The sequence below is a fragment of the Schistocerca gregaria genome, chromosome 3 (genome assembly GCF_023897955.1).
Source record: "Schistocerca gregaria isolate iqSchGreg1 chromosome 3, iqSchGreg1.2, whole genome shotgun sequence".
Classification (NCBI taxonomy): Eukaryota; Metazoa; Arthropoda; class Insecta; order Orthoptera; family Acrididae; genus Schistocerca; species Schistocerca gregaria.
This window is the reverse complement of record NC_064922.1, coordinates 609,168,257-609,195,122: the sequence shown is the minus strand read 5'-3', so window position 1 is coordinate 609,195,122 and position 26,866 is coordinate 609,168,257. Positions and strand designations below refer to the sequence as shown.

The 26,866-nt window shown below is 41.5% G+C and overlaps 1 protein-coding gene across 1 annotated transcript; it reads right to left on the bottom strand.

Moving 5' to 3' along the window:
* Positions 1-1,405: 1,405 nt before the first annotated feature.
* On the bottom strand, positions 1,406-26,784 carry LOC126355529 (Krueppel-like factor 13). Its single transcript, XM_050005873.1, has 3 exons — positions 26,478-26,784; positions 26,181-26,396; positions 1,406-3,634 (listed from the first exon to the last, which is right to left on the bottom strand). The coding sequence occupies exons 1-3, from the start codon at positions 26,782-26,784 to the stop codon at positions 3,405-3,407; spliced, it is 753 nt and encodes a 250-aa protein (XP_049861830.1). The 3' UTR covers positions 1,406-3,404.
* Positions 26,785-26,866: the final 82 nt, after the last annotated feature.

The window sequence follows — 26,866 nt, the reverse complement described above, 5'->3', positions numbered from 1 at the left end:
CGACGGATGGTATTGTAGCTGCGCTGATACGCATTCATCTGTACATTTCGATGCGCTGCACGATGTATCAGTGTTGCCAGCTCCTCGTTGTCATACGTGTGTTTTCAAAATGCACACACCTGATTTTCCTAGATAAACTTTTGTTTTGAATCTGGATGACGAATCGCATGCCGATCTCCAAGTGCAGTATTTTTTCTTCGTCCTGTATATTCCTATCTCATTGTACATACTGTAATTTTATACGTAAATTGTATATGCAACAATGTTATGTTTTGTTTTCTTCCTCGCAGTCGGTTATAAGAGAAAACAGCGAAGCTAAATTTATGGCTTACCGACTTACGATTAGAATACTATTAATAATCTGAGTCGTCCAAAACTTAGTAATCCTACCCGTTCGCAGATTAAAACCATACGAAATATTGTCATTGAAGCTACTGTTCTCATAGATTCAGCAGCTGGAAAGGTCTCTCTAATACCCCATTCAACAATCGTCCCAACCGTTTTACCCATTCATTTTAAGCGACTTCAGTTCCCACTCAACATTTCGTTTGCAGTAACAATAAACGAGGCTCAAGATAAGAGAGAGGGGGGAAGAGGTGATGGGTAGAAAGAAGGGGCAGGAAGAAGAGATGAACAGAGAGAGAGAGAAAAGTCAAGACGATGATTAGGACATATAACCAATACCCACAAATATTTAGCAATTTCGAAGCATTATAGGATTCGCTATTTCGACTTAACAACATAGTTTTCACGTTACTGGAAAACTTGAAAAGCTGTGTGAAGTATGGATCGAGGAAAAATCATTATCGCTCTGTATACTATTGAACCACGTTAGGAAACAGTATCTCTTATTTCTTAGAAAACAATACTGAAAAAGATGAACTGTCCTCCATACGGAATTCTCTGCGTTGTATGCTTTACAAATACAGAGAAAAATGGTCAAAAATTAGATGACAGATTCGAGCAATAATGCTTGGATCATGCAGACTTAGAAGTAGTTTTAAGGAAGTGAATAAATAAATATTTCTAATACATAACAACGTTACCATAGTTTCGATGGAACTAATGTGACTTTTCCTTCTATGTTACCACTTGGACTACCCAACTGAAGCAGGTAACGATGTGCACTTACCTTTGGCTCCTGGTCTCATAGCTCCTACACCGTTTCAGATTATTGTAGACCCTATCTTCATCATTGTGTACTGAAGATTTAGCCATTGACAAAGGTACAGTTCCAGCACGCCTTTAAAAATAATGATGCCGAATAAAGGTTATGTCTTTGATAATTTAAAAGATAAATAATGAACGGCTGAGGAATGAAAGGATGTGGATATCGTCCTTTGCTGGAGGAACTAGACTGAAAATATCAAACAGTAGAGTTTATTAAATACGATATATCATGAATATATTACAGAATTTGCGATATAAAATACATTACGATCCTTATTTACATTTTCATCCAGCAGAAAATACATAATTACTGTCGATGAAGAGATCATAGGAATTAACTGTTTCTTTCTCTCACACTTGTAAAGTTGCAACATTTCTCTTTTAATATGGTTACTGCTTAAGAAACGTCAAATAATAGTATCGACTTTCAACCAAGTCTATGACGACAAGGAAAGCTCGTCTTAATGCAGTTATCTTTGTTTAGCTTAACGAACGTTAACATTCTATAAAGAACAGAATTTAAGCTGATGGATGCAACAACATATGCGTCAGGTGGAAGTAGCTAGAAATTTAACCCAATTTTCTTACGTGAAGACATACAGGCACTCGAGTCTAAAGACATGAAATCGACCTTCCGTACTATCTTCACAAATGAGCTTAACGTAATCTGTTTGGTATCACTTGCCTGAGCCTAAACGAAGTTACACATTCTGTTGCACAGTTCTGTTTGAATTAAGAGTTGCAAATTGTGAGAACAAATTGATTTGCTACCACCACACAAGGATTACTAGCTGGTTGCGTTAGAATTTATAAACTCATAAATTGACAAACAAACTCGGGAGAACGGCTGTGAAATATTAAAAAAATATCTGCAAAAATTGTGCATCCTTGCTGCAGACTACTTGTACTTCCGCTGGAAATCAGTCTGCTGTTGGGCATTTATAGCAACAAGAATTGTTAAATGTCACGGCGATGTGCCACCACATACTGTCTGATTTTGAGTCACTGAAAATAGTCTCCAGTGCGTAATATCAAGGAACCTTCGCTACTAGATGCTGACTAATGTACGTTGTCTGGCACGCAAACACAAACCACAGCACCTAGAAAACAAGAGATTTCTTGCAGCGGATAAACATTACCTAACCGCTGCGTGGTGCGAAGCACTTGTTGCGTTGCCACGTGCAGGAGACCGACCCACCGCCTTCCTTGCTGAAGCACCTGTTGCAGTGTCGGGTGGAGTCGAAAGGTGGCAGTAGTGTCGCCGCCGGACCCATGAAATTCTCAGACCCTGTCTCGGTAGTTTGACATAATCTCTACATTGGTAACAGTTTTCGACTGTTGAAGTATGAAGAAATGTTTGGGCTCTTTCCTTTAAAAGGCAGAATTTTAAGGCAAAGGCCCAAACAGACCGATACAGCAAATGCTTTTCGCCTGAAATTTTTTTCACTTAGGGCTTTTGGTACCGGAATACCATATGAAGCGCACTGAGTTTTCATTTATTTTCCTTGCATTTAGCACCTGAAGAATAGAAATAGAGGAAACCATTAGTTTAGAAAAATACACAAGGAATCTCAATTGCACCTGAAAAGAGCTGTAATATGGATCTTTTTGTATTTTTATCAATGTAACATGATAGACAAAATCGGATGTTATTTCTTGGAACAGCATAAGAAATATTTCAAGCATATTTTTGAGAAAATGCTTGAAAACTAATCGTTCCCAGTCGAACTGATGCCCTGTCTTCCAATCTTGTGGAAGCAGTAACCCAAATGACGCAAGTTATAGCAATAAAGGCGAATTCTCTGAAGAAAGCATAGTTCTGAAGCTTGTACAAAAATTGCAGGTATGAATGTTTCACACTTCGTTACGCCTTCACCTGGCGGAAACATCACAAAAATATTGGAAATACCACAGTTATTACTTTAATTGTAGTGCTAAAAATATAATACTGATTTAGTAGGTCACTTAGTTGTAAAAGTCACTGTTTGGGTTTAGCTTACACGCAGAAAAATAATTGTAACAGTCACCTCCACTTGGCATAGCGCGCAATAACAGTGAATAGGCTTTAGTTCACTCATCTCGTGACTTCGATGTTGGTTCCAAACCACAACACAGCACAAAGCGTTCTATAAGTGTCTACGGTCTAAGGTGACAGTTGTGTGCTTGGTACCCTCTTGTGTATAACAGACTTCCTTCTTTGCCACAGGGCGAGTCTCCCAGGCTCCGGTGCGTCGTTACAGCCCGTACAAGAAGGGCAGCGGGTAGGGCAGCGGGAACTGCAGCGGCACGGCCAGCGACGGCGCGTGCGTGCGGGCGTGCTTCTTAAGATGGTCCTTGCGGCCGAAACGCTTCTCGCAGACGGAGCAGGCGTACGGCCGCACCCCGGAGTGAATGCGCTTGTGGCGAGTCAGCTCCTCGTTGCGCGTGAAGCTCTTGCCGCAGCTGCACCGGAAAGGGCGCTCGCCTGCAACACAACAGCACTCTCGTAACAACTCTACATTTACAACGTTGGCTTCGATTCAGTCAGAAACTTCGGATACACATGTACTCGATACAGAAGAAATTGTCAACTTACGAGGTGTGATCAAAAAGTAAAGAGAATTTTTCAAATTTCGCCGGCTTCATACATGCGATTTTCAAATATTTTTACCTTGTTGGTGTACATGCATCTAATGTATGTTCGCGTTTCCAGTTGTTTTGAATACTTAGTTTATTGCTGACAGTGGATAAGGTTATATGTGTTTTCGAGTGTTCGCGAATTTTTGCTTCATAAAAAGATCGATCAAAGAATTTGAATTAAATCTTGCTTGAAAAACGGAATAAAGTGTAGCACTGCACTCGGAATATTGACTAGACGTTAAAGATGGCGGCCACCCTGGCTGCCCAAGCACGTCAATTACTGATGACAACGGGGACGAAGTAATGAAAATGGTTCTGAAATCACCACCAGAGATGTTGTTGTTGACGTAGGCATATCCTTTGGCTCAGGCCAAGTCATTTTTCGAATGTTTTGGGCGTGAAACGTGTAGCAGCAAAGTTTGTTCCGAAATTGTTTAATTTCAAACTAAAAGGACGCCTGCTAGACATCCAACTGCTGAGTGAAGCCGACAACGATCCAAAACTTCTAAGGAAGATTGTAATATGGGTATGCGGATATGACATCGAAACCAAGGCCCAATCGTCCCAATAGAGACTATCTGAAAAGCCAAGACCGAAATGTATTCGACAAGTTACATCACATGTGAGGGTTCTCCTCATTATTTTCTTTGATTGCACTTGGATAGTGCATCATAAGCTCCTGCCTTATGGTCGTGGGGTCAATAAAGAGTTTGCGTGATGCAAGCCCAAGAAAACGACCAGAATTGTGACAAAACCTCTGCTGGAAATTGCATCATAATAATGCTCCGGCTCACATCTCAACTCTTGTTCGTGATTTTTTTTAGCAAAAACAAAACTGTTATGTAGCCTCACTTACCGAACATGGGCCCCTGCGACTTCTTTCTTTTTCGAGGCTGAAGAGAACCATGAAAGCACATCGTTTTGCCACTATTGATGAGACAAAAACAGAATCGCTGAAGGAGCTGAACGCTATACCGTAAAGTGAGTTCCAGAAGTGCTTCCAAGATTGGAAAAAGCGCGAGGGGGGATTACTTTGAATGGGACAAACTTGTTGTTGGTAAATAAATGAAGATTCTTTGAGAAAAAAAACATTCCCCTTACTTTATGACCACACCTCGCATACGCTGTATACAAACTTCACAGAAGCTAAATAACTACCGGTCGGTGCCTCTCAAGCGAGGTTGAAAATAGGTGATGCCGTTGTCAAGGCTTTTATACAGTAGGATAGACTACACTTACTTTAAAGTAAAGCTAAACGAGTGAAGGTTCAATTAAAGCAGAACTAACAACCTCAAAAAATTTCAAGCCAAACAAGATTCACTTTTCTCGTAAAAGACGATATACAAACAGGAAAAGAAAAATAAGGCTCATGCAGGAAAAGCTCTACTAACGGTGATAAATAACAAAAGACTTCACGGAAGACTGGAAAAAAATATTGCAGGGGAACATTATGGACTTAGAAGAGGGAAAGGTACAAGAGATGTCATTGAGCTGCTGAGACTTATAGGTCAGACATACATTGAAAGAGGAAGAGAACTTTGTACTGTTTTCATTGACTTCAGTGCAGGGGAATAAATTAACGGACATTCTGAGGAAGAATGGTTTCAATTGGAGGGATAAGAGGCTGATTAAGAATCTAACCTACAACAGAAAATACTAGTACAGATCGGAAGGGGTGCGGGATCAAGACTTCTGTCTGTGCCCAAAACATGTATTTGGAACACATTATTCAGAAATGTTTGAAACGAGAAAGAAGGTGGTGGTAGAAGGACATACTCTTTGCAAATTATATGGTATTACTGGCAGAGAGCGAGAAAACTATGATTGGATCGTTAAAAGAATTAAATAAGACCTGTGAGGAATTCGGAATTAGATTTAATGAGAAAGAGACAAAATGTATAAGACAGTTGCAAGAAAAATAAGAACGACTTTAAAGTTAGGATAGGAATGTATAGAACAAGTTAGTGCTTTCAGATATTTGGGAAGCATAATTACGGACGACGTGAAATGTAGTAAGGAGGTAAAAAAACCTGTAGCAATTGTCAAAGAGGCATTTGACAAGAAGAAGGAGGCTTCTATGTGGGTACACAGACAGGGACCTGAGGAAGAGACGGGCGAAGTGATTTATATGGAGCGTGGCATTATAGGGAGCTGAGAAATGGGCAATGAGGAAGGATAAAATGGATAGACAAACGGAAAAATAAGGTGTTGAAATGAATGAGGAAAGGGCGAGAAATTTTAATTGGATTGGACGCTGGATGAGAAGAGATTGTTTACTGATGGATGTTATGGAAGGAACAGTGAACGGCAGAAGATGGAGAGGAGGCAGAAGATACCAGATGGTGCATAGTGTAAGGATAAGAAACAATAATGAGAAAACGAAGAAAGTAGCGGATGACAGGACTGCAAGGTGAACTGCTTGTGAAGATCTGCCCTGCGACAGAACACTGTTCATGATAAGAGTTCAACATTCTGTGGACTAAGGAGCCGTCTGAGACGAAGCCCAAGGAGGGAGAACGGAATCGGCCGAATCTTTCTCAAAGGAACCATACCCGAATTTACCTCAGTCTATTAGAGGAAGCTGCGAAAACTTAAATCTAGATTTCCGGACGAATATTTGAACCACCGTCCTTCTGAGTAAGAGTCCTGTGCGCCAATCGTTAGACCACCTCATCCGGGTGAGAAAGATAAATATCTCACAAATAACTGTTGTCGATAGCCATGTAAATGTAGACCAATATAGGCCTACTAATAGTACGAAGAAATAAAGATAAGGAGAAACTTAATCCAGTACTCAGAAAAAACGGACAGAAAAATAAAGACATTATTATGAAAATTCACAAACATTTAGTGGTCATCAAGATCATGATAAATAATAATAATAACAATAAATGTCAATAGGTATATACTATATCCCATGAGCCCAAAAAGCTTCGAGACTGGATTAATAAGAAAACAGAGAAGACTTTTGATGGTGGTAATTCTTCAGGTGTCATACATAGTTTCTTCCCCATCTCCTATTTGAGCACAACGCACAGAACGTTCATACAACCTTGTGCAACTATCAGAAAAGTCCTTGTTCAGATAGCGCATCACATTGGCTTGAATGTTGTTTCTGCACTTGTTGTTTTTGTGGTAAGTACGTATTGACAACGCCAAATCTCGTCACTCGTGACGACTTTTTACAGTGAAGAACTGTTCACTTTTTACATTTAAGTCAGGCGGTGGCAAGTGCACACGCCTCATCGCGTTAGTTCTGGAGTCAAGTTGTTCGGAGAAACTTTGCACTTACTTTTCTCTTCTTCAAAACATTCTGGAGAATCTCTTGAATAGTTGATGTAGAACTGTGATTCGTGACACAACAACCTTGACACATTACGGCCACACATCCGCTACTTAACATTGCCTGGTCGCACCTGGCTGATCCATTGCTCATCTGTTGTTTGCAGTTGCTAGTACAAGCTGTCACCGTAGTTACTACGCTAACGTCGGAAATTCATAAAAAAATGGAATGAAATGGGTTAAATGCCATAAACATACAAATTATTTTTACTTCCACGTGAACACACAAACTATGCATTATTTTCACACAAATTTTAAACAGATATAAAAAACACTAAGTTTTGTATACTAAATAACTAGTAACTTTCTTTTGAGCCAGGTTCGATATCATGAATGTGCGGCATTGTTACGCATGCGTTTCGCCGGTTCGGCAGAAATGTCATTCCAAACGCACCATTATTTTGTTCAGTGGCGTCGTTGCCCTTGTATGTATCATGATGGTGTCAGATAACCCATCACCACTATCGTCATTGTCTGCAGGCGAACGAATGGCGATAATTTCGTTAGCAGAAATCGTCATTTTGAAAAAAAAAAAAATCATTCAATTACTTTCCAATTATTCTTTCAAACTGACACCTTTGAAGTTCCAACTCTAAATTTAGTAGTAATGTTTTTGAACAATTCCCCTTAATCTACTTAACATTTTTTTCCATGGACATTGAAATATTCTCTCTCTTTGATGTCATTTTACGCTGCAGGTAGTGCAGTAATCTTCGAAGGAATATCAATTTGTTAACTATCACTGTGTCACTACAGACTAGCGCATGGATCACAGTCAGAGTTTGTCTTGAAAGCATCGCTTCCCTCTGTCTGTATGCGATCATGCGTTCTCAATGTCGTACTGCAACTCGTTAGCCTCGTATAGCGCAATCAAACGTTGATTCAGAACAAACCCACGTGAAAATGAGATAATCCGTCTCCATTACTATGAGGCAACTACGGAGCACAGCTCGACTTAACTGCAGACAACAAATTTAACTTTTTCCTCGTTCAAAATAAAATAAGATATACAACAACGGAAGTGGAACACAAACTTGAAAACATTTGTGACACGCGTGTGTCTGCCTGAAAACGGTAACATCAGGTAGAGCTGTATTATACTCTTTAACAAATATGCTAAACTATCATTGTTGCAACAAATTATCCTGTTCATCGGAGAAGAATCATTTCAGTATGTTTACTACATGTTGTACAATATTGGGTTTCAGCACTTGTTATGGATGCTTGGTTTAGTAATACTTTCTTGAACATCTTGATCACCGTACACGATGTCACTTGATATTTTTTTCTACTTTCTATAGACCAGATAATTGATCCTTTCCACTTCCTATCCTCTCTCTCTCTCTCTCTCTCTCTCTCTCTCTCTCTCTCTCTCTCTCTCTCTCTTTCTCCAGTTCAGGAAGTTCAAAATGGTTCAATGGTTCGAATGGCTCTGGGCACTATGGGACTTAACTTCTAAGGTCATCAGTCCCCTAGAACTTAGAACTACTTAAACCTACCTAACCTAAGGACATCACACACATCCATGCCCGCGGCAGATTTCGAACCTGCGACCGTAGCGGTAGCGCGGTTCCAGACTGTAGCGCCTAGAACCGCTCGGCCACCTCGGCCGGCAATTCAGGAAGTGCTTTGTTTCTCATACCCGCGACGTCTTGAGACGATAAACTGTTATAGGTTTTTTCGTTTCTTTCCTTTCTTTTACGAAAATGCAGTCGACATATTTACGAACATTATTTTGGAAATGTTGAGGTGCGGAAAACGTATGGCGAGCTTCTGAGGTACCAGAGCGTATATGGTCGTCTATGGTAGGGTCAAATGAACGTATGTGAGTCAACAACGTGCGAAACCTGTATTAAAACGACAATTCGTACTCAAGTGTAGTAAAGAAGAAAGGATAAAGTTAATTTCCTGTCGGAACAGAGTTTTAGTTCGTATTAGACCAGGATGCGTAAAAAAAATATCCATCTCAACTTTCGTCGGAACTAATGTTCTGAAATTACTGGAAAGCTGAAATATGGATAGTTGAAGGTCACTTAACTCTGCGGCAACAGCCACGGTGACAACGTATTGTACGGTTAAATATATTCGTGATGCTCGATTTGTGGTTCTGCACTTTTTTTCATTGGCCAGTTCCTTCCTTGTATTGATCATTGTTGCTTGTCTAAAAATAAATACGTGAAAATTTGATTAATGGTATAGTTGATATATTTTTCTTGTTACCTTTGCGTAACAATCGAGGTATAATACATACCTTACAGTAAACCAACCGACGTTAGCTTAATGGTTTTTGTGACTTTTCGAAGCACACAGAGCTGGCATTCTCAAAAATTCACTCTCCATTACTGGCGACGGCGCTTCTAAAGTCTGAGGGGGCGGTCCCCTAGTCATTACCGTTACTGATCCTTCCTTGTTACCTACGATGATCGTTCGCTGCCGCAAGGGAGTCGAGGATCCATTTACGTCGAGGCTTACTTCTTTCTTGTTAAAATTGTCATGTTTATGAATTTCAATGGCTTCCCTGAACAAACGGGTGGGATAGCTCTTCTCTGCAGCGAGAACCTGTGTGTCGGGGAATTTTATGTCGTGGAGGTAGAAAAAGAACAACTACCTTGGGCGATAGTGTGTATCGAAAACCTAACACTTGCACAAATTTTCAAATCATCATCTGAGCCCAAAAAACGATATGATTAATACCTTCGCATCGCGCGCAAGATAAATGTGTGAGATGCTGCATTTCATTGGCGAGATGCAACACATGAGACGAATTCTGGGGTACAGTGGGTAGTCCACCATTGATACAGAGTGGGGCAAATAGAAGTGCCCCGGACGAGTGGATACCATTTGTGGCAGCATTAACGGAGGAGGAAAAGACCTACAGTTACTTCCAACAGGGTGGAGCAACTGCTCATACAGCCGGCTGAAACTTGGGGGACTATTACAAGATCGTCACACCTGACAGAGTTGTTAGCAGAGGTCAGGCTGGTTGCTTAGTCTTCAAGACCCGCAGCAGAATATTTCGGATGAGATCGTAGTAGTGCCAGCAGTCCGGCCTCGATCCGCCTCCAGCAACTTGCTGACCAGGGGCTAAGAGTGCCAAGAGATGAATGGTGGTGACGTTCAGCATCTGCTACAGTCAGGTTAGTATTGTCTTTCCTGTCCTCTGCTGTGTGTCTTTGTACCCTGGAACTCTGTTGTGTGAGCCTCTTTTATTTGCACCATCCTGTGTAAGAGGCGTCACGAGACTTACGTCTACCATATATCCCCAGTCTGTCGGACAGAATCGGTCGTTAAGGCTATATTCAAACAGACGCAGAAGTGCAGAAAGTATCTCAGACCGACAAAGGACAAAAGGAACCCACTCGCAATGTCTGAGGTGTAAGCACGCGGTATAAACGCGGAGATAGTCTTTGTTTGAATGACAGGTCGATCCAGCAGTACTAGCATCACGAACATAAATGGTGTTGTAGGTCGGGACAGATGGAAAAATCGGCCCTGGCGGAGCACGGGCTGTGTTAGACTGAGCAAGTAGAAAAAAATCACCAAGCTGCAGGTTCTCACTGCAGAGAAGAGTTACTACGCCCACTTGTTCAGTGGAGTCACTGAAATTCATAAACATGACGTCATTCAATAAATATCGACTGAAAATTGCGATACTAGAGCCAACACCCAGTACACCAACAAGTGGCCACGAATGCCTCAACAAGTTTATAGTTAACTAACCACTTATATTACAGGCTCAGTGTTTTACGAACTATCTAAAATTCCGTCAGAATCAGACTTTTGTAATTTTTGTAATTTTTCATTTATATGGTACGTAAATTTCAATTTCAGAACTCTCTCAAATATCAATCAACCAAAGCTGTTCGATGCAACTCTCGAAAATTCTCCAGAAAACCAACTTTGAACGCTTCCTTAATGCACTAAAGCAGGGTTGTTTTTCTACAGGCAGAGTGGCTCTGTGGTAGAGTGCTCGTCTGCCCTGTTGAGGACCAGGGTTCGTTTCTCGGTGTATTCAAATCTTTAAACAAAGTAATGTGTTACACGAGCATTTCAGAGAAGCGGAAGATACATAAAGATGGAGCCTGGTGATGGAGCCTGGTAATCGTAGTATCAAGTCTCATTTCGGTCATATTTTATCGTTATTTCCGTTCAGTGCTAATATCTACGTGATTTAAATATAACATTCATAAAATATATGCTAATTAAGGCATATCTGTCATTTTCAATGGAGAACGCATGTTTTCTACCTTCTAATTACATATTGCACCAAGAAGTCCAGTTTTCAAAGCAAGAATAAATTCTTGATAGCAATGTGTTTTAAATGCTCGTACAATATGCACCTCTGTCGGAAAATTCCATTCCACTGGGAATCGATCACAGACCCCGCCTCCCCTCCCTCCCCTCAAATGACAGGCGAACACCTTGCCACAGAACCAAGTTGGTTGTCGGAAGAAAGTCATTACTCTAGCGTATCAAGGATTGTCAGAAATTTTCAAACTCGATTTTCTCGTGAATTCTAGATAGTTGCTTCTTACTGTTTCGGATGATTGATATTTGAGTTGAGAACTTCACCTACCATAAATACAAAAAAAAAAAAAAATACAAAAATCGACTGCCATGAGGTCTCCTTGTCAGTTCCAGGACGCTAGTGAATGTTGAGCTTCGCCGCGCGTACAGCCTAATCAACAGTACTACATGTGGCAGGAAGCCTGCGCTTATCCTGATCTGCTTAGATTCCCCAGCTTCCGTTATTCATCTCTGCGGATCTTCCACACCCTTGCTTCATTTCGATTGCAGGCGGCCGCTGGTCCAGTTTCCGCTGGCCAGTGGCTGACAGAGGGTGGTAAGCCCCTCCCCGTTTCATGCAGCCATCTCGTGACTCACCCCTGCTCTCCCCTCCTGCACTCCACCATGTAGGGTTGACCATCACGTCGGACCTACGAGAACAACGCATCTATCCGCAAAGAACCATGCTTTGGGATGTCAGCTTTTAGCTTGTCCGACACGAATACAAACATTATCCTTCCTCTTTGTATTTTTTGCTTCACATTTTATTCTTCCTCGCACAGATCTTTCGCAGTAGATTTTGTTTTACATCTGGGGTAGATTTTGTTTTACATTTAATGGTGTTTGTCCTCATTGACACTAACACTCTTAATGAGTTCTTCCGAAATTTCTCGCTTCGTTCACCCATCTATAGACACGTGGAAAATTACAGCTCTGATTCGTTTTGTAGCAAATTGTTTAAGGTTCTGACCATTTAAATTGCATTATCTCTCCGCCTCCTGACTTGCTAATGAGGTGTTAAGAATCCAAGTTTATTTAATTTGATTTTGATTTTCAGATATAGCGAAATATTTGATTTGCGGTTTCTTCTCAGAATTAGCCTGTTTATATTCAACTTGAGTGTTTCAAATGTAACGAAGGGATGAGTAAATGGCAGCTTTTGGCAAAAGCGCCTTTTTTTAAAGTCGTTAAGGAAGTCTCACCGGAACCTCACTGAGATTAATATTTTCTTTATTTTCCTCTTCTGTACGTTATTCCTTATTAGTCTTTTACATAAATTCAGAAAATATGTGACAGTTTTGAATCAATAACCCAGTGTACTGTGAAAAGCAAATCTCAAAAAGAAGTTAAAAACTTTAGTATGTTAAACTTACACGGTGTGGTGTTGAAAAATTTCACAAATAAAATAGTTAAATTAGGAGACATCATTGATTAAAAGATGTAGACAGCGACAGTTCTACCCAGAACACAAAACTTGTTTCCACTTGACATAAGCTATTCTCTAATAGAGTTTGGAAACGTAATTCCAGTCTCATCAGCTTCACGGTGTACCATACAGCCCGTTTCCTTCAAGCAGAAATCCATAGTCTTCGTCAGAGCTCTTCTAACGGGCATACAACAGCTCTTTGATACGTCGTTTTGTGCAACAATGCCTGTTTCGCAGGCCTTTTGTCTTAAATTCGTGAGAGGTGCTCGTAAGAGCTGCATTTTTGTTCTTTCACCTTTTCATTTATATGAAAAATATTTCATTCCAGAATTTTTCATTCCAGTCTGATGTTTTCCTTTCTATAAAATCTTCTTCTTTTATGGATGTGGAACACCGCGAATGTGATGAATAAAGGTTTCCAGAAATAACTGCAACTAGTCATCAGCTGTGATTCTTCAATTTTTATTTATCAAGACCGGTTTCGGATTGCCCAGCGATTCGTCATCAGAAGGTGCACACTAGTAAATGTTTTGAGGCTTATTAGCATCCATTGGTTTATTTCTGTAGGATGCATTACTCTGACAAACATAACATATGTTTTCCATAGCACTACATAAACTCTACCTCAGGCAGCGACTGTGAGTTTAACATTTGTAATGAGTCTTCGTGCGCTTGGAGAAATAAAAGTGAAGTAAATCTTTTGTTTACTGTGTTAACTTGTTCGCTTATCATTCCTACATCTGTCTACCTTTCCCACGACGACATTTGCCGCACCACACTGTAGCTCACCCTTCCTTATCGGTGTGTACACAATAAATTTTGTCACTGCAGCCGTTCATAGCGGTCCCCTTTTGCTCAGTTTGAACAAAACGTTTCCAAATGTTAAAAGTCTTTAACTTAAAATGATTATCCCAGATGCATCCCATATTCTTAATTTGAACGAAAATCGCAGCACTGTATGGGAAGGAATATTGACAAAACTGTAATGCAGTGACGAAAAAAACGAAAAAAACAGGAAACACCACGAGGAATAGTCACAATTACGTCGGTGCTTACACCAACTTGTAGGCAGGTGAGGTACATCTCTCGTGCAAACTATGAAACGTTTCTGACAAGGAGGTAGCTTAGTTTTTTTGTAAATAGTACAGACTGGCTATTGCTCACGGTGTTACCCTAGATGGAGGACTCAGTGACGTAGCGCAATGGTTACCACATTGGACTCGCAATCGGGAGGACGACGATTCAAACCAGCGTCCGGCCGTCCTGATCTAGGTTTTCCGTGATCCCCTTCAAGCGCTCCAGGCAAATGCCGGTATGGTTCCTTTGAAAGGGCCGATTTCCTTCCCCATCCTTCCCTAACCCAGCTCGTGCTCCGTCTCTAATGACCTCGTTGTCGACGGGACGCGTAACACTAATCTTCCCCTCCGCCTCCTAGATGGACTGACTTTATTTTGTTCGTAATTTTAATATTAAACAGTCATTATCCAATAATTACGGACAGAAGAGGCATATTTATAGATTACAGTGTATCAACCAGTTGCGAGCAGGCAGTGTTAAGTAGCGGACGAGCGGCCGTAGCGTGCCATCGTTATTGTGTCACACGTCGCGATGGAGCAACATCTCAAAATCAAACGTTCAAGGCGTTCTCGAGAATGTTTTGAAGTGGAGAAAAGTGTATGGAAACTTCATTCCGCACACCTTGACTCTCAATGACGCGTGAACGATTACCGCAACTTGATTGAAATACAAAGCGTAAAAAAGTCATCACGGTGACAAGGAATGGAGTTATCAGTACAAACGTAACACAAAACGACACAATGCAGTCACGTAAAGGGTCAACGCTTTAGCGACATAACCGACATTCAAGCCAACGTGAGGTGCGAGTGGAACAACACAAGGACATTTCAGACACCTCACACGATTGTACGAACGTACTGTATGTCGTACTCAAGTGGGGACAGAGTCTGTAGAGCACCTGAAGCATTAAAACTACCGCCTTAACTCTTCTCTATTTTTTATAATTTATTCTAGAACCTTTTTGGAGTGACGGAGTAAAAGGGATTTCCATTATTGCATGCTAAATTGTGATTTTTTTAAATGAAACATAATTAACATGTATCGTGCTGCGTTTTGAAAATCAGTGACCCAAGTACATATCTCAATATCCTCTAAACATTCATGGTGGTGTCTGTTTGTTCTATATCGTGTCTCCCTACCACTTTCGCGCAACGACGCTCTGAGCGTGTTTTTTAGGGAATTAACTAGTTTGAACCTGGGACCTGTTGCTGGTAAAGAGACGCCAGACCACACATGACATGTAGAATTCAGAAGAGTTCAGTGAGACTAGCGATGATATAACTAAATACTAAATCATCTCAGCGTCAGCTCCACTGCACTCCCTGTAAAAGAATCTTAATACTAACTAAATTTAGTGGAAAGGGTTAAAGGCTTTCCTATTTTTAGTTAGCTGGTAAAAAAACGTCGAAAAAGCAGTTAAGTTTACCATTGGAAATTTTATTCTACTCACAAAACATCGTTTATAAATTGCACTGTTGATAAAAGGAAATGTTTTAATACAGGATGGTAAAAACCAACTGCGTTCAACAAAAATGTGAACGAATATTCCCTAAATGGGTTTCCAAGTTCTACAATCGATCGAAGGATGACCTATGCCATATCACATCTATAATCTAGGTTTAAGAGAAAACTATCAAAATGGTCTACAGTGACCCTCAATTATCTTTAATTACTTATTTAACTTGTCGTAAATTACAGTGGCTGATGTGGCTTCTCAATAACTATATAAAAGAAAAATCATCGCGTTTCAGATCTTTTCTTCAAGTGGCAAATGTGAACACCACGAGTTTTAATTAAACGATCGACACTAGTATTACGCAAAAAAGGGGTGTAACAGATGAGTCTTCTGCAGTTCTGAGTGAAGCCTTATACGCTCAAAAATTCGGCATCGCGTGCGTTTATTACCTTGTCGGTGTTTAGGCAGCGTCAGGGCGACAGCGGCCGGCGCACCAGCCATCCAGCTCGCCTTCTCGGAACTAACTCTCCTAACTTCTCCTTACTACAATTTACCGAAGTTGGTTTAAAAAAACTATCTGGCTATGTTTTCATCTGACCAGTCAGGGTCTCAATTCTGTCTATCCAATGAGAAACGTTATACTTTTCGTGGTGGGCCCATGTTTTTTAAAGTTTGCAACGTAACAGAGACGCTAAAAAGTCTCACGCTAAAACCTGCAGCTGGTGTGGTCCTTTTAGCGTTATCGTGAGATCTATACTGTTCTTCTGGAGGGCTCTATCTTTTAACATGGGCTGGAGGATTGTCCTAATGTAACAGACACGCGAAAAAGTCTCACGCTAAAACTTGCGGGTGGTAGTGGCCCTTTTTGTGTTATCATAAGATCTATACTGCTTTTCTGGAGGGCTCTAGCTTTTAACATGGGCTGGAGGTTGTCCTTGACGCACCTGAGACGCGAAAAAGTCTCACGCTAAAACGTGCGGGTGGTGAAGTCGTACAGGTAGGCTGGCTCGTCCGTCCCTTAGCGTAGGGCCTTCTAGCTTAACACGGTTCTGCTCTCGGCTTCTGTCCTCGTTTCTCCCCTCGGAACTGCGTCTGCCTCACGGTGGGAAGGTACAACATGCATTTAGGCATTCTTGTGTTAGTCTGTGGTATTCCATTTGCTCACTCGTTACACGTATTACTTTGGTTAATTTAATGTCACGATTTATTCAGAGCTATGTGACATACTAGTAGATTTGCTTATTATGTCAGGGTTTTCATGTAAGGTGTTGGATTTGCCTGACACCTTACAATCCGAATAGTATTAAAATGTGAAAGACTGTAAGCGCTTACAAACCAACAATTACGTTCATAAAACACGTGCCCAAATCGTTTAGGATTGCAAATCCCTTAACACTGAAGTGGCGTACGCTACGTGGACGTCAATGGTATTATCAGTAGCAGAGGGAGTGCATGGGAAAAGGATAAAAATTTATGCTCCCTTTCAACTTCCCAGAAGATTAGTATTCATGAGGCATCACCTGTTCGTAGAAAGCAAAACTACCGACAGCTCAACTGAGTGAATCAGATAGCACGGATATCTCTAGAAACAAACAAGGTTAGCTTTTTCGTCAGATGATTGGGGAAAAAATTGTTCAAATGGCTCTGAGCACTATGGGACTTAACTTCTGAGGTCATCAGTCCACTAGAACGTAGAACTACTTAAACCTAACTAACCTAAGGACATCATACCCTTCCATGCCCGAGGCAGGATTCGAACCTGCGACCGTAGCGGTCGCGCAGTTCCAGAGTGTAGCGCCTAGAACCACTCGGCCACTCTGGCCGGCAGATTGGGGTAAATTTTGTGTGTATCTTCGATACAAGTAAAAGTCCAGTTGAGTGAAAGAACAATGAAAAACAATGAAAAATGAGCCTCTGATCATTATAGAATGACAGAATGGATGAGGCTATACCGAGCACCCCTGTAGCTCCACGTCTACTATCATAGCCTGTGGACACGGGGTCCGTAGCTCGTGGTCGTGCGGTAGCGTTCTCGCTTCCCTCGCCCGGGTTCCCGGGTTCGATTCCCGGCGGGGTCAGGGATTTTCTCTGCCTCTTGATGACTGGGTGTTGTGTGATGTCCTTAGGATAGTTAGGTTTAAGTAGTTCTAGGTTCTAGGGGACTGATGACCACAGATGTTAAGTCCCATAGTGCTCAGAGCCATTTTTGTGGACACGGACACAACAACTGTTACAGAGGATATAACGATATGACTTACACTTAGTAAACTACAGAGATATATCCACGTAAGGATGTGGCCCCAAGTTATAACAAACGTCTACTTTGTTCCATTTAAGCTCTTGTGTCACTATGTAAATTCCAAAAGATATACTTTTATCTTTTTTTTGTATAGATAGTGGGATACTGTACATGACAGGACTATAATTTTCCGCACATTATTAGTCAAAGTATTCCATTGTACTTGCAGCAGTGGAACTTTTTTTTACGCTGTCAAAATGGCAAACGAGACAAATTTTTGACACCTCCGTTTTATATTTATTTTTACACGCATAATCTTTCTTTCTTTCCGCTGATTTCTGTCATGCAAATTGCAACTATTTTATAGAAATTTTCTTGCGTTATTTCCGTTATGGACGCACTGAGTGACGGCTCATCTCTCTAGAATTACAATGCAAATCCATGTTTTGATCCAGATCATCCAGCGACTCAGCACATTATTGCCTGAAAATTATAGTTATTACTTTTGTGTGCGCAGCGCCATAATTTGACAATTAGCTGCAGTATTCTGTTTGTACATAAAAAAGCTTTATCATTTAACATAATACAGTTTATAATATCTGTGCACTATGAACGAACTTGTACATTATTTTCATTTACTTGACTGTGGGTTTTTGGTGAAACATGTTAATTTTTATACTTTGCACTGTACTGCTTAGAAATCAACCACAAAAACTCCGTAGACGTCGAAATTCCGCATTCAGTATAGAGAAGACAGATAACATCAGGGCTTTAAACATCAGAATTTTTTTAAAAATTCTGAAGAGCGTCAAAAGCTGGTACTGAATGCCCAAATGGAACTGCTTTCTCATCAGTTCCAGATATTCCCAGAACAACTAAAGGACACATGAACCCGATTGATCTCTCCCTCCATCATCCACCCTGTGCAGTTCAGCTACATTACTTGCACCAAAATTCCATAATTAACTGCCGTGAGAATTACTAAGGACTAGCTATTTATAGTAACTAGTACCCCGTTGTCAATATGATATACGGAGGAACCACATATTTAAACTGTAATCTAAGTCTTGTATTACATCATCAGTGTCAGTCTCACGTCACCATCCAATTTCTTGGTTGTATGTGTCAGATTTCAATGTAGTTCGCATTATCGTTTAATTTCTTTGCCAGTTACAAGCTCTTTGTTTCACAGTACACCTAAAGGCATGGACCACATATTCTAAACAGTAACGCTACAAAATAGACTTGGTACCCTAAACCTGGATCTCATAAAATAAAAAGTTATGGAACACAGGCAGAAAACTATGTTTTCTTGTGTGAGATTTTGTAAATGTCACGTAGTCCCTCGAAGACTCTTGCGAAGCGTATCTGTCTCAGCATTCCGATTTTTAAATAACTGTGCAATATTCTTTGACACTTGCGTGTCACAAATTTCGAGCGATCTTACTTTAAAAAATTGTATTTCTTATCAGTTGTCATGCAATCATCGATTGTGTTCGGATTAAATGTTATAAACAAACTGCAAGTCGTATTCGGTTTCCCCGTAGTGCTAAGTGACTCTACAACACTGCAGAGATCTATTGTTTGTCGAACTGGGCTAAAAATTACTTTGCTTGGCGAATAATATGTGCATTATTCTTACTTACAACATTTGTTGAGTTCATGTTGTAATCATTCGTGTATGTAAACCTGTTTTAATCCTGAAATGGTGTTCAACATCGTGAAATAGTTTTGAGAAATAGAACTTACTGTAGTGTGAAACCATGTACTCAATGAACGCGCTCAATTACAAGTGAGGTACAAGCGCATTTCTCTTGAAATGGCTCTGAGCACTATGGGACTTAACATCTATGGTCATCAGTCCCCTAGAACTTAGAACTACTTAAACCTAACTAACCTAAGGACATCACACAACACCCAGCTATCACGAGGCAGAGAAAATCCCTGACCCCGCCGGGAATCGAACCCGGGAACCCGGGCGCGGGAAGCGAGAACGCTACCGCACGACCACGAGATGCGGGCATTTCTCTTGAAGTGGCATGTAATATCCACAATGTATATTGTGCTCTATAGCGGAGTGTACACTGTTTCGAAACTTTGTGTCAGATTAAAACTGTGTGGGAGACCATTGCTCGAACCCGGTACCTTGCCTTCCATAGACAGGTCCTTACATAATAAGCTCTCCACTCATGACAGACAACTCGCCCTCACAGTTTTAATTCTGCAAGTACCTCTCCTACTTATAAACTTCACAGGAGTTTTCCTGCATCTATGCACGTATTCTGAGTGTAATATTTCTATCTCTGGCAAGAAATTTAATACCTGTTGCTTCGTTTGTTGGCAGACTTCGAGCGGTAAGCGCAGCCGACGAACTGTAAATTATTGCTGTCTTGGAGAACCGTGACACCTTTCCTTCATGCAGTCCGAACGTTGTATCTTAAAATTTAGCTCCTTCAATGTGGGTAATCGCAATGAGTGCTCTTAGAGTGTAATTTTGTCTGTTTTGTAATGAGAGGGAAAACAAAGGCTAAAACATGTTCCCAGCATACACAACGCCCACTTTGCGCATTGTCAAACTATGACAATGAATCGTTCTTCCACTACTGGCACAAACTATCTCAGCGTGGAGTGTCACTGCCGTAGCTTGCGTTTGCAGTCTTGGACGAGCGGACGGATTCTTTCTGTTCTTGTGATGAGTATGGAATTACAAGAAGGTAGATGACGTAATCTAATGCCGACCTATTGCTTACCCCTTTACAGTGGCAACAATGTGGACGCTACAATGTCTCTGTCGAACTGACGGACCACCAGAAACATTACCGCATGTTTCCATGAAACGCTGCAGAGAAAGTTTTGAATATAAGCCGTGACAAACGGGACGCAGTCTCATGATCATGAAACGATACTTTCTCAGTAATCTTTACCTAGTCTATAGGCCTAAATGATTACAAAAATTTCTTTCATCATAGGATTCGAAGAGGTAATTTGTGCAATTTAAAGACCTCGATCACGAAGATGACTGATGTCAGCTTATTAGAACTAAATATCAACCAGCAATAGCAAGAATTGCGGGTTATATGTCCACATTTTACAGAAAGAAGCTAAATGGTGCGTAAATGTGAAACATTGAAGCAATGAAGACATGTACCGCTCAATAATGATATTGTGATGGGCATAGCATTATTTTCAGTTGGATACACGTGAGCAATGAAATCAGGGAATGCGTGAGGAGAGAACAAGCTACAGTGGGCACAAGTCATGTTTCATAAACGGATGAACATAACGGAGGAATGTTTCAACAATGAATTATGCTGATTTTGGGGTGAGTATCATACTATATATATATATATATATATATATATATATATATATATATATATATATATATATATATATATATATATATATCAGTCGTAAAAAATTTGTACCTGTGCAGATACTGAAATATGGCCAAGGCAGCCGAAGTGTTCGGTGTTTCTAGAAGCACCGTATCGCGCATTTATACCACATACAGTGAAAGCGGAAAAACATGTCCGTTAAATCACAGTGCAGACGAAAATGTGTGGTGAGTGATCGTGACAGACAGTCATCGACGAGGATTGTGACGAAAAAGAAGAGGACGACAGCTGCAAAAGTCACTGCAGAACTGAATGTCGCACTCGCGAACGCTGTCGAAAAAAAAAGTTTTCCCGTTTCATTTGCCAAAAATATTAAAAGAGCTGGAAGAGATATCAAGAAGCCATAATAACATATCCACAAGGTCATAATCTTTATACTTTTGACAATATTAGTTCCAAATTGCTTATTTCTTGTTGATTACATAACTTCACGACAAGGTTGTTTCGCCATGTCTGCCATTACTAAGTGTTCCTGTTAACATTACATTTATACATCATTTTATTCTACGTCTGTGTAATAGCACTACGAGATTTTACCTTTCATCGTACTTATGTTTAGGTGGAGTGACGTCCTTAAATCATCTTAGAACGTAATTCCTTTCCTGTACTTTGTTGTTAACATAGATCACGTACTTACCTTCTACAGAAATTTAGTGTTTTTTTATAGTTGCAAAATTACATATTGTTCAAATGATGCATTATGTTTACAAATAAATTTATCTTAGACGGTCATAGCGATGTTTTTCCAGAGATATAATTTACTGGTGAACATAATTCATCATTGGAACGATGTGTCATTTTACAACTGTCCAAAAATAACACGAAATTTCTATAGAAAGTAAATACGTGATCTATATTATCAACTTAGTACATAAAAGGGCTTACTTTAAGTTGATTTGTAGACGTCATTACGTCTAGATGTAAGTATAATATAAAATAAAATCTCGTAGTAGGCCTGCTATTACATAGACGTACGATAAAATCATACGTAAATCTCATGTCAACAAGAACACATGATAATGGCATATATGCTGAAATAAGCTTGTCTGAACTTATGAAATCAACAAGAAACAATCAATTTGCTGCTGCTTTTGTGGAAAGTATAAAGTATAAAAGCTGCGGGCTCAGCAGAGAAGCAAGCCCACACGGCTCGGATTTGGTTCACTATAAAACAATGCGGTCAAATTTGAGATATGTGATCGTTTCTTGCCTGACTTCATATGTTTTTCCGATGTTACGATTTAGGTCTAATTTTCGGCTAGGGACATTATCTGTTGAAGGTGACACGCTGAATTTATCGTGTATATGTAGCCGAAATGAAGGGACACATAACAGAAAACGCAAAATCTAATGTAAAGCTAAGACACGTTATAATAAACTTATTGGAGACGCAGCTATAAGTTAAGATGATAGATTCCAAATTTTACAGAATTTCCACTGTTAATATTTTCACAAGAAACAAATAAACGCTCAGTGGTGTTGTCGCAGCTGTTGTGAAATATGATTGGATAAAAACAGACACGTAACTAATGTGATTTGCCAGAAGGTAGACACTGTCAATCACGTTTGAGAAGTCTAGAATGAATCTGTCAATAAGCAGTAATGTTTGTGTCGTTTTGATATTTTGTGGCAGACTAAAACTGATTATTGTACAAAGACTTCAACCAAAACCTCAATGTTTGCGGCAGTGCTCTTACCGAGTGAGCTACATAGGCATGAATCACAACCATCCCTCGCAACTTCAGTTCTTCCAGGACCTGTCCACGGAAAGCAAAAACCCTAGTGGAGTCCCTTTCTGGCACACAGCCGTAATTTACCCGAAAGGCTCGAAACAGCCCTCAAATATCTGGTGTTTCCTTACTGCACCTTGTAAAGGAAAGAGAGAGAGAGAGAGAGAGAGAGAGAGAGAGAGAGAGAGAGAGTTTTCAAAAGGAATAGGCAGGAAAATATAGATAGTAACTCTGTGAGCTGAATAAAATTTCACGGGAGAATAGAGAATATTGTTATTAATGTGTTCAGTCTATGTCTGAAATACACATATGACATGTTTTGATTGTTGGCCATCCTCAAGTCATCACGACGTCACAAATATAATATAATGTACGTTGTAACAGCATAGTTGAGTGTAACAATCTGTAACCTAAGCATGGTATTGGTGAAGAGATACACTGTGTCAGATGTTTTATGTCGTAATGGTCCGATCATACCCAACGACAAAGTCGTGTGTAAAACACAAAAAAATTAAAAAAATAATTTTTTAGGAAGCTTTGTTTTATTGTCATGACACGGTTACAAGGGAAGCTTCTAAACAAAATATTACATGTAAAGCACAGGTCTGAGCTTGAAACTGTCAGGAAGAACATTACGTAATGTTCGTGTGTCATAGTTGATTCTGTAATACCACACGTGCTTGTTGTTTACACTTAGGCAACTTATGCTTCCTCCTCGAAATGCACAAGGATAAAAACGAGACAAAATACTGTTCACAGGAGTAAATGAGCAGACGACATACTACTGATGATTGTGTTACTGTACTGAAACAAGTGTAGTCATTTGAAGATGGACATAACAGTTCAAAGGCGGTCATGGCAGTAAAATGAAGCTTGCTGAAAGTAATTGTGACTGTTTGCGTTCTCCATCATGACTCCTTAATTGAATAACGGTTAAGGAGTTCAACAAGATCCGGCATGGTTAGAATAACAATAAAAAAGATTTGCGAGTTAAGTTGAACTTATAAGAGAGATCGATATGTCGCTCACGTGAAGATAATTGTCTGTAAATGGGAACTGTATTGCATTCGTTAAATAAGTCATCGCAACATCTATTTTTCCCAAGAGCAACGAGTTTTCATATTTGAAAAGTACTTTGCCAATTGTTCGTATGCATATATTGTACACGCTTTTCGTGGGAAATATTCAGATGCCATATAATTCAACAATAACAAGATTAATGGCCCGTTTCCGGGAATGATCTGTTGCAGACATGAAGGCATCTTGAGACTGACCATCTTGACGGACGCTAAATTGCGCAATTTGAGGTATGTGATGCTGCGTTCCCTATCAAAAAGTTTGGGGAGACAATGTCCCCAATCCCAGACATCGTGTGGTAATGTTCAGAAAGCTATGCCGATGTTCAAATATGTTCGTAGTGTACAGGAATTAAAAGCGTCAGATTAAAGGAAAGTGCCAAGCCTAGTGTACATGGTTTCGGTCAGTTGTTGACGTCGATGAAATCGCAGAACGGGACGATGTTTTCTTCACATTAGTAGATACGTGAATTCTCAGATATAAGATTCGGATCAACCGCAAAATCCAAATGTCTTTCATGAAAACACCTTACAGTGTCGGAAATCCGGCCGACTTGGTCGTGCGGTTCTAGGTGCTGCAGTCTGGAACCGCGAGACCGCTACGGTCGCAGGTTCGAATCCTGCCTCGGGCATGGATGTGTGTGATGTCCTTAGGTTAGTTAGGTTTAAGTAGTTCTAAGTTCTAGGGGACTAATGACCTCAGAAGTTTGAGTCCCACAGTGCTCAGAGCCATTTGAACCATTTGAAGTGTCAGAAAATTGGAGTGTGGTGTGCGATAGCGCGTCGTTCAATAGTGGGCTCTATTTTCATTGAAAATACGGGTAACAGCGTTGTGCGCCAGGACATCATTACACAGATTATTTAGCTTTTGTGACACATCTAACGAAAAATATTCAAATGTATGTGAATTCCTAAGGGGCCAAATTGCTGAGGTCATCGGTCACTAGACTTACACAGTATTGAATCTAACTTACGCTAAGAACAAAACACACACACACACACACACACACACACACACACACACACACACACACGCCCGAGGGAGGACTCGAACCTCTGGCGGGAGGGAGCGCGCAGCCCGTGACGTGACGCCTCTAACCGCGGGTCCACTCCGCGCGGCCCACATCTAACGATACAATTATTACGTAAAGTTTTTGGTGATGGAATAATCTCTAAAGGTACATGTGAAGCTAATGGTATATATGAAGGTAATGAGTATAATGGGAGGGGGCGCTATGAATATAGTGCGAGACAAGAAGTTGGGAATGCAGGTCTCACGGGAGGCGTGCCAGAGATAAGTCCCTGCAGTCGCACTATCATCTGTGTTTTCGGTGGCTCAGATGGATAGAGCGTCTGCTATGTAAGCAGAAGATCCGGGTTCGAGCCCCGGTCGAGGCACACATTTTCATCTGTCCCTGTTGACTTACATCAACGCCTGTTTGCATCTAGGAGTATTCATTTCATCGTAATTTCATCTCTAAAGGACTATAGCCCCATATTCACCCGACTTAACGTCTCTCGATTTCTTTCCGTGGGGCTATCTTTAGGAATGGTCAATAAAAACAGGCGGAACACGCTGGTGGAATCAAAAAACTAAAAATTAACGGAAGAACTGAAATTAACAGCAGTGTCAACAACTTTGATATGTGCGGCTTTTCGATCACTCTGTATAAATGGCGAAATGGCCTACGTTGACTTTGCCTCTTCTTTTGACGAGAGGAAACATTTTATGTAAATTGAAGGAGAAGGTGAAGCGGGGAGAAACGAAAGCGAAGCAACTAATGATATCAGCTGCATCGGGACTTAATGTGGAATCAGCGGTGACGAGTGAAAATGTATGCCGGCATAGATTAGAACAAAAATGGTTCAAATGGCTCTGAGCACTATGGTCATCAGTCCCCTATAACTTAGAACTACTTAAAGCTAACTAACCTAAGGACATCACACAACACCCAGTCATCACGAGGCAGAGAAAATCCCTGACCCCGCCGGGAATCTAACCCGGGAACCCGGGCGCGGGATCGAGAACGCTACCGCATGACCACGAGCTGCGGACTAGATTAGAACCCGCGATCTCCTGCTAACTAGGTAGTTGCGTTAACCATTGCGCCACCCATACGCAGTCTTTATCGGAAATGCTCGGACTATCTCGGCACGCTCCCACCTAGAGCCATCCATTCGAAGTCCTCGAGATGTCCTCCATGACCGCAAAATTTTAGATTCCCGCTGGAGGCCGAATGTAGATGTGCATCCACACTGAAGGTTGTGGAAGCATTGGGAGGTGAGTCAGCTGTTGTTTTGGACATGTGCGAAGAAACAGAGATCGCACATTATACGAGTGAGAGAGAACATTTGCTTACCTGTGTGGATGCGCACGTGGCCCCGCAGCTGGCCGTTGTTGCTGAAGGCGACGTGGCAGTGCGGGCAGCGGTGCTTCTTGGGCCTCAGCTTGCGCTGCTGCTGCTGCAGATGCGCCTCCGGGCTCGGCGCCGGCAAGTGCGCGCCGGCGGGGTACGGCGCCAGCAGCGGCCCGTAGCCGCAGCTGTACGCCAGGTACAGCTCCGACAGGTAGTCCACTGCCGGGGGCGGCGGTGGAGGCGGCGGAGGTGGCGGCGGGGGCGGCGGCGGCGCCGGAGCGGGCGCCTGCGCGGGCGGACGTGTCGCGGCGTCGCTCGGCCCGTTCGCGGGTCGGCTGTCGCGTGGCTGGGTGCGAGGCGGCCCAGCCTGCGGGTCGGCGGCCTCCGGCGCTACGGCAGAGCCCCGACAGCTCGGCCGGAGAGGCGACGCGGGAGGCGACGGCTGCTGGCCCGCGTCGGCGGCCGACGCGATGATGGAGGACAGCCGCGACTCGTAGGACACGGGCAGCAGCGCCGACAGCTTCTCCTGCGACAGCGGCCGGGGCTCCGCCTCGGCGTCGGCGCCGACGTCCGACGTCCACGGCCGGAACAGCGCCACGGGCGTCATGGCGGCGCTCGCCCTCTGTCCTTTCGACGCACTTCTCACACTTACCCTCGGGACCATTTAAACCCGATGGTGCATAGCCGCG

What these genes read in the sequence shown, in the direction of transcription:
- LOC126355529 (XM_050005873.1), bottom strand. Translation starts at nt 26,784, where the DNA reads ATGACGCCCGTGGCGCTGTTCCGGCCGTGGACGTCGGACGTCGGCGCC. An exon ending in GCCGAGCGACGCCGCGACAC is followed by an intron (nt 26,397 to 26,477) that starts GTCCGCCCGCGC and finishes CGCCCCCGGCAG; the next exon opens with TGGACTACCTGTCGGAGCTG. An exon ending in CCACGTGCGCATCCACACAG is followed by an intron (nt 3,635 to 26,180) that starts GTAAGCAAATGT and finishes GTTGTGTTGCAG; the next exon opens with GCGAGCGCCCTTTCCGGTGC.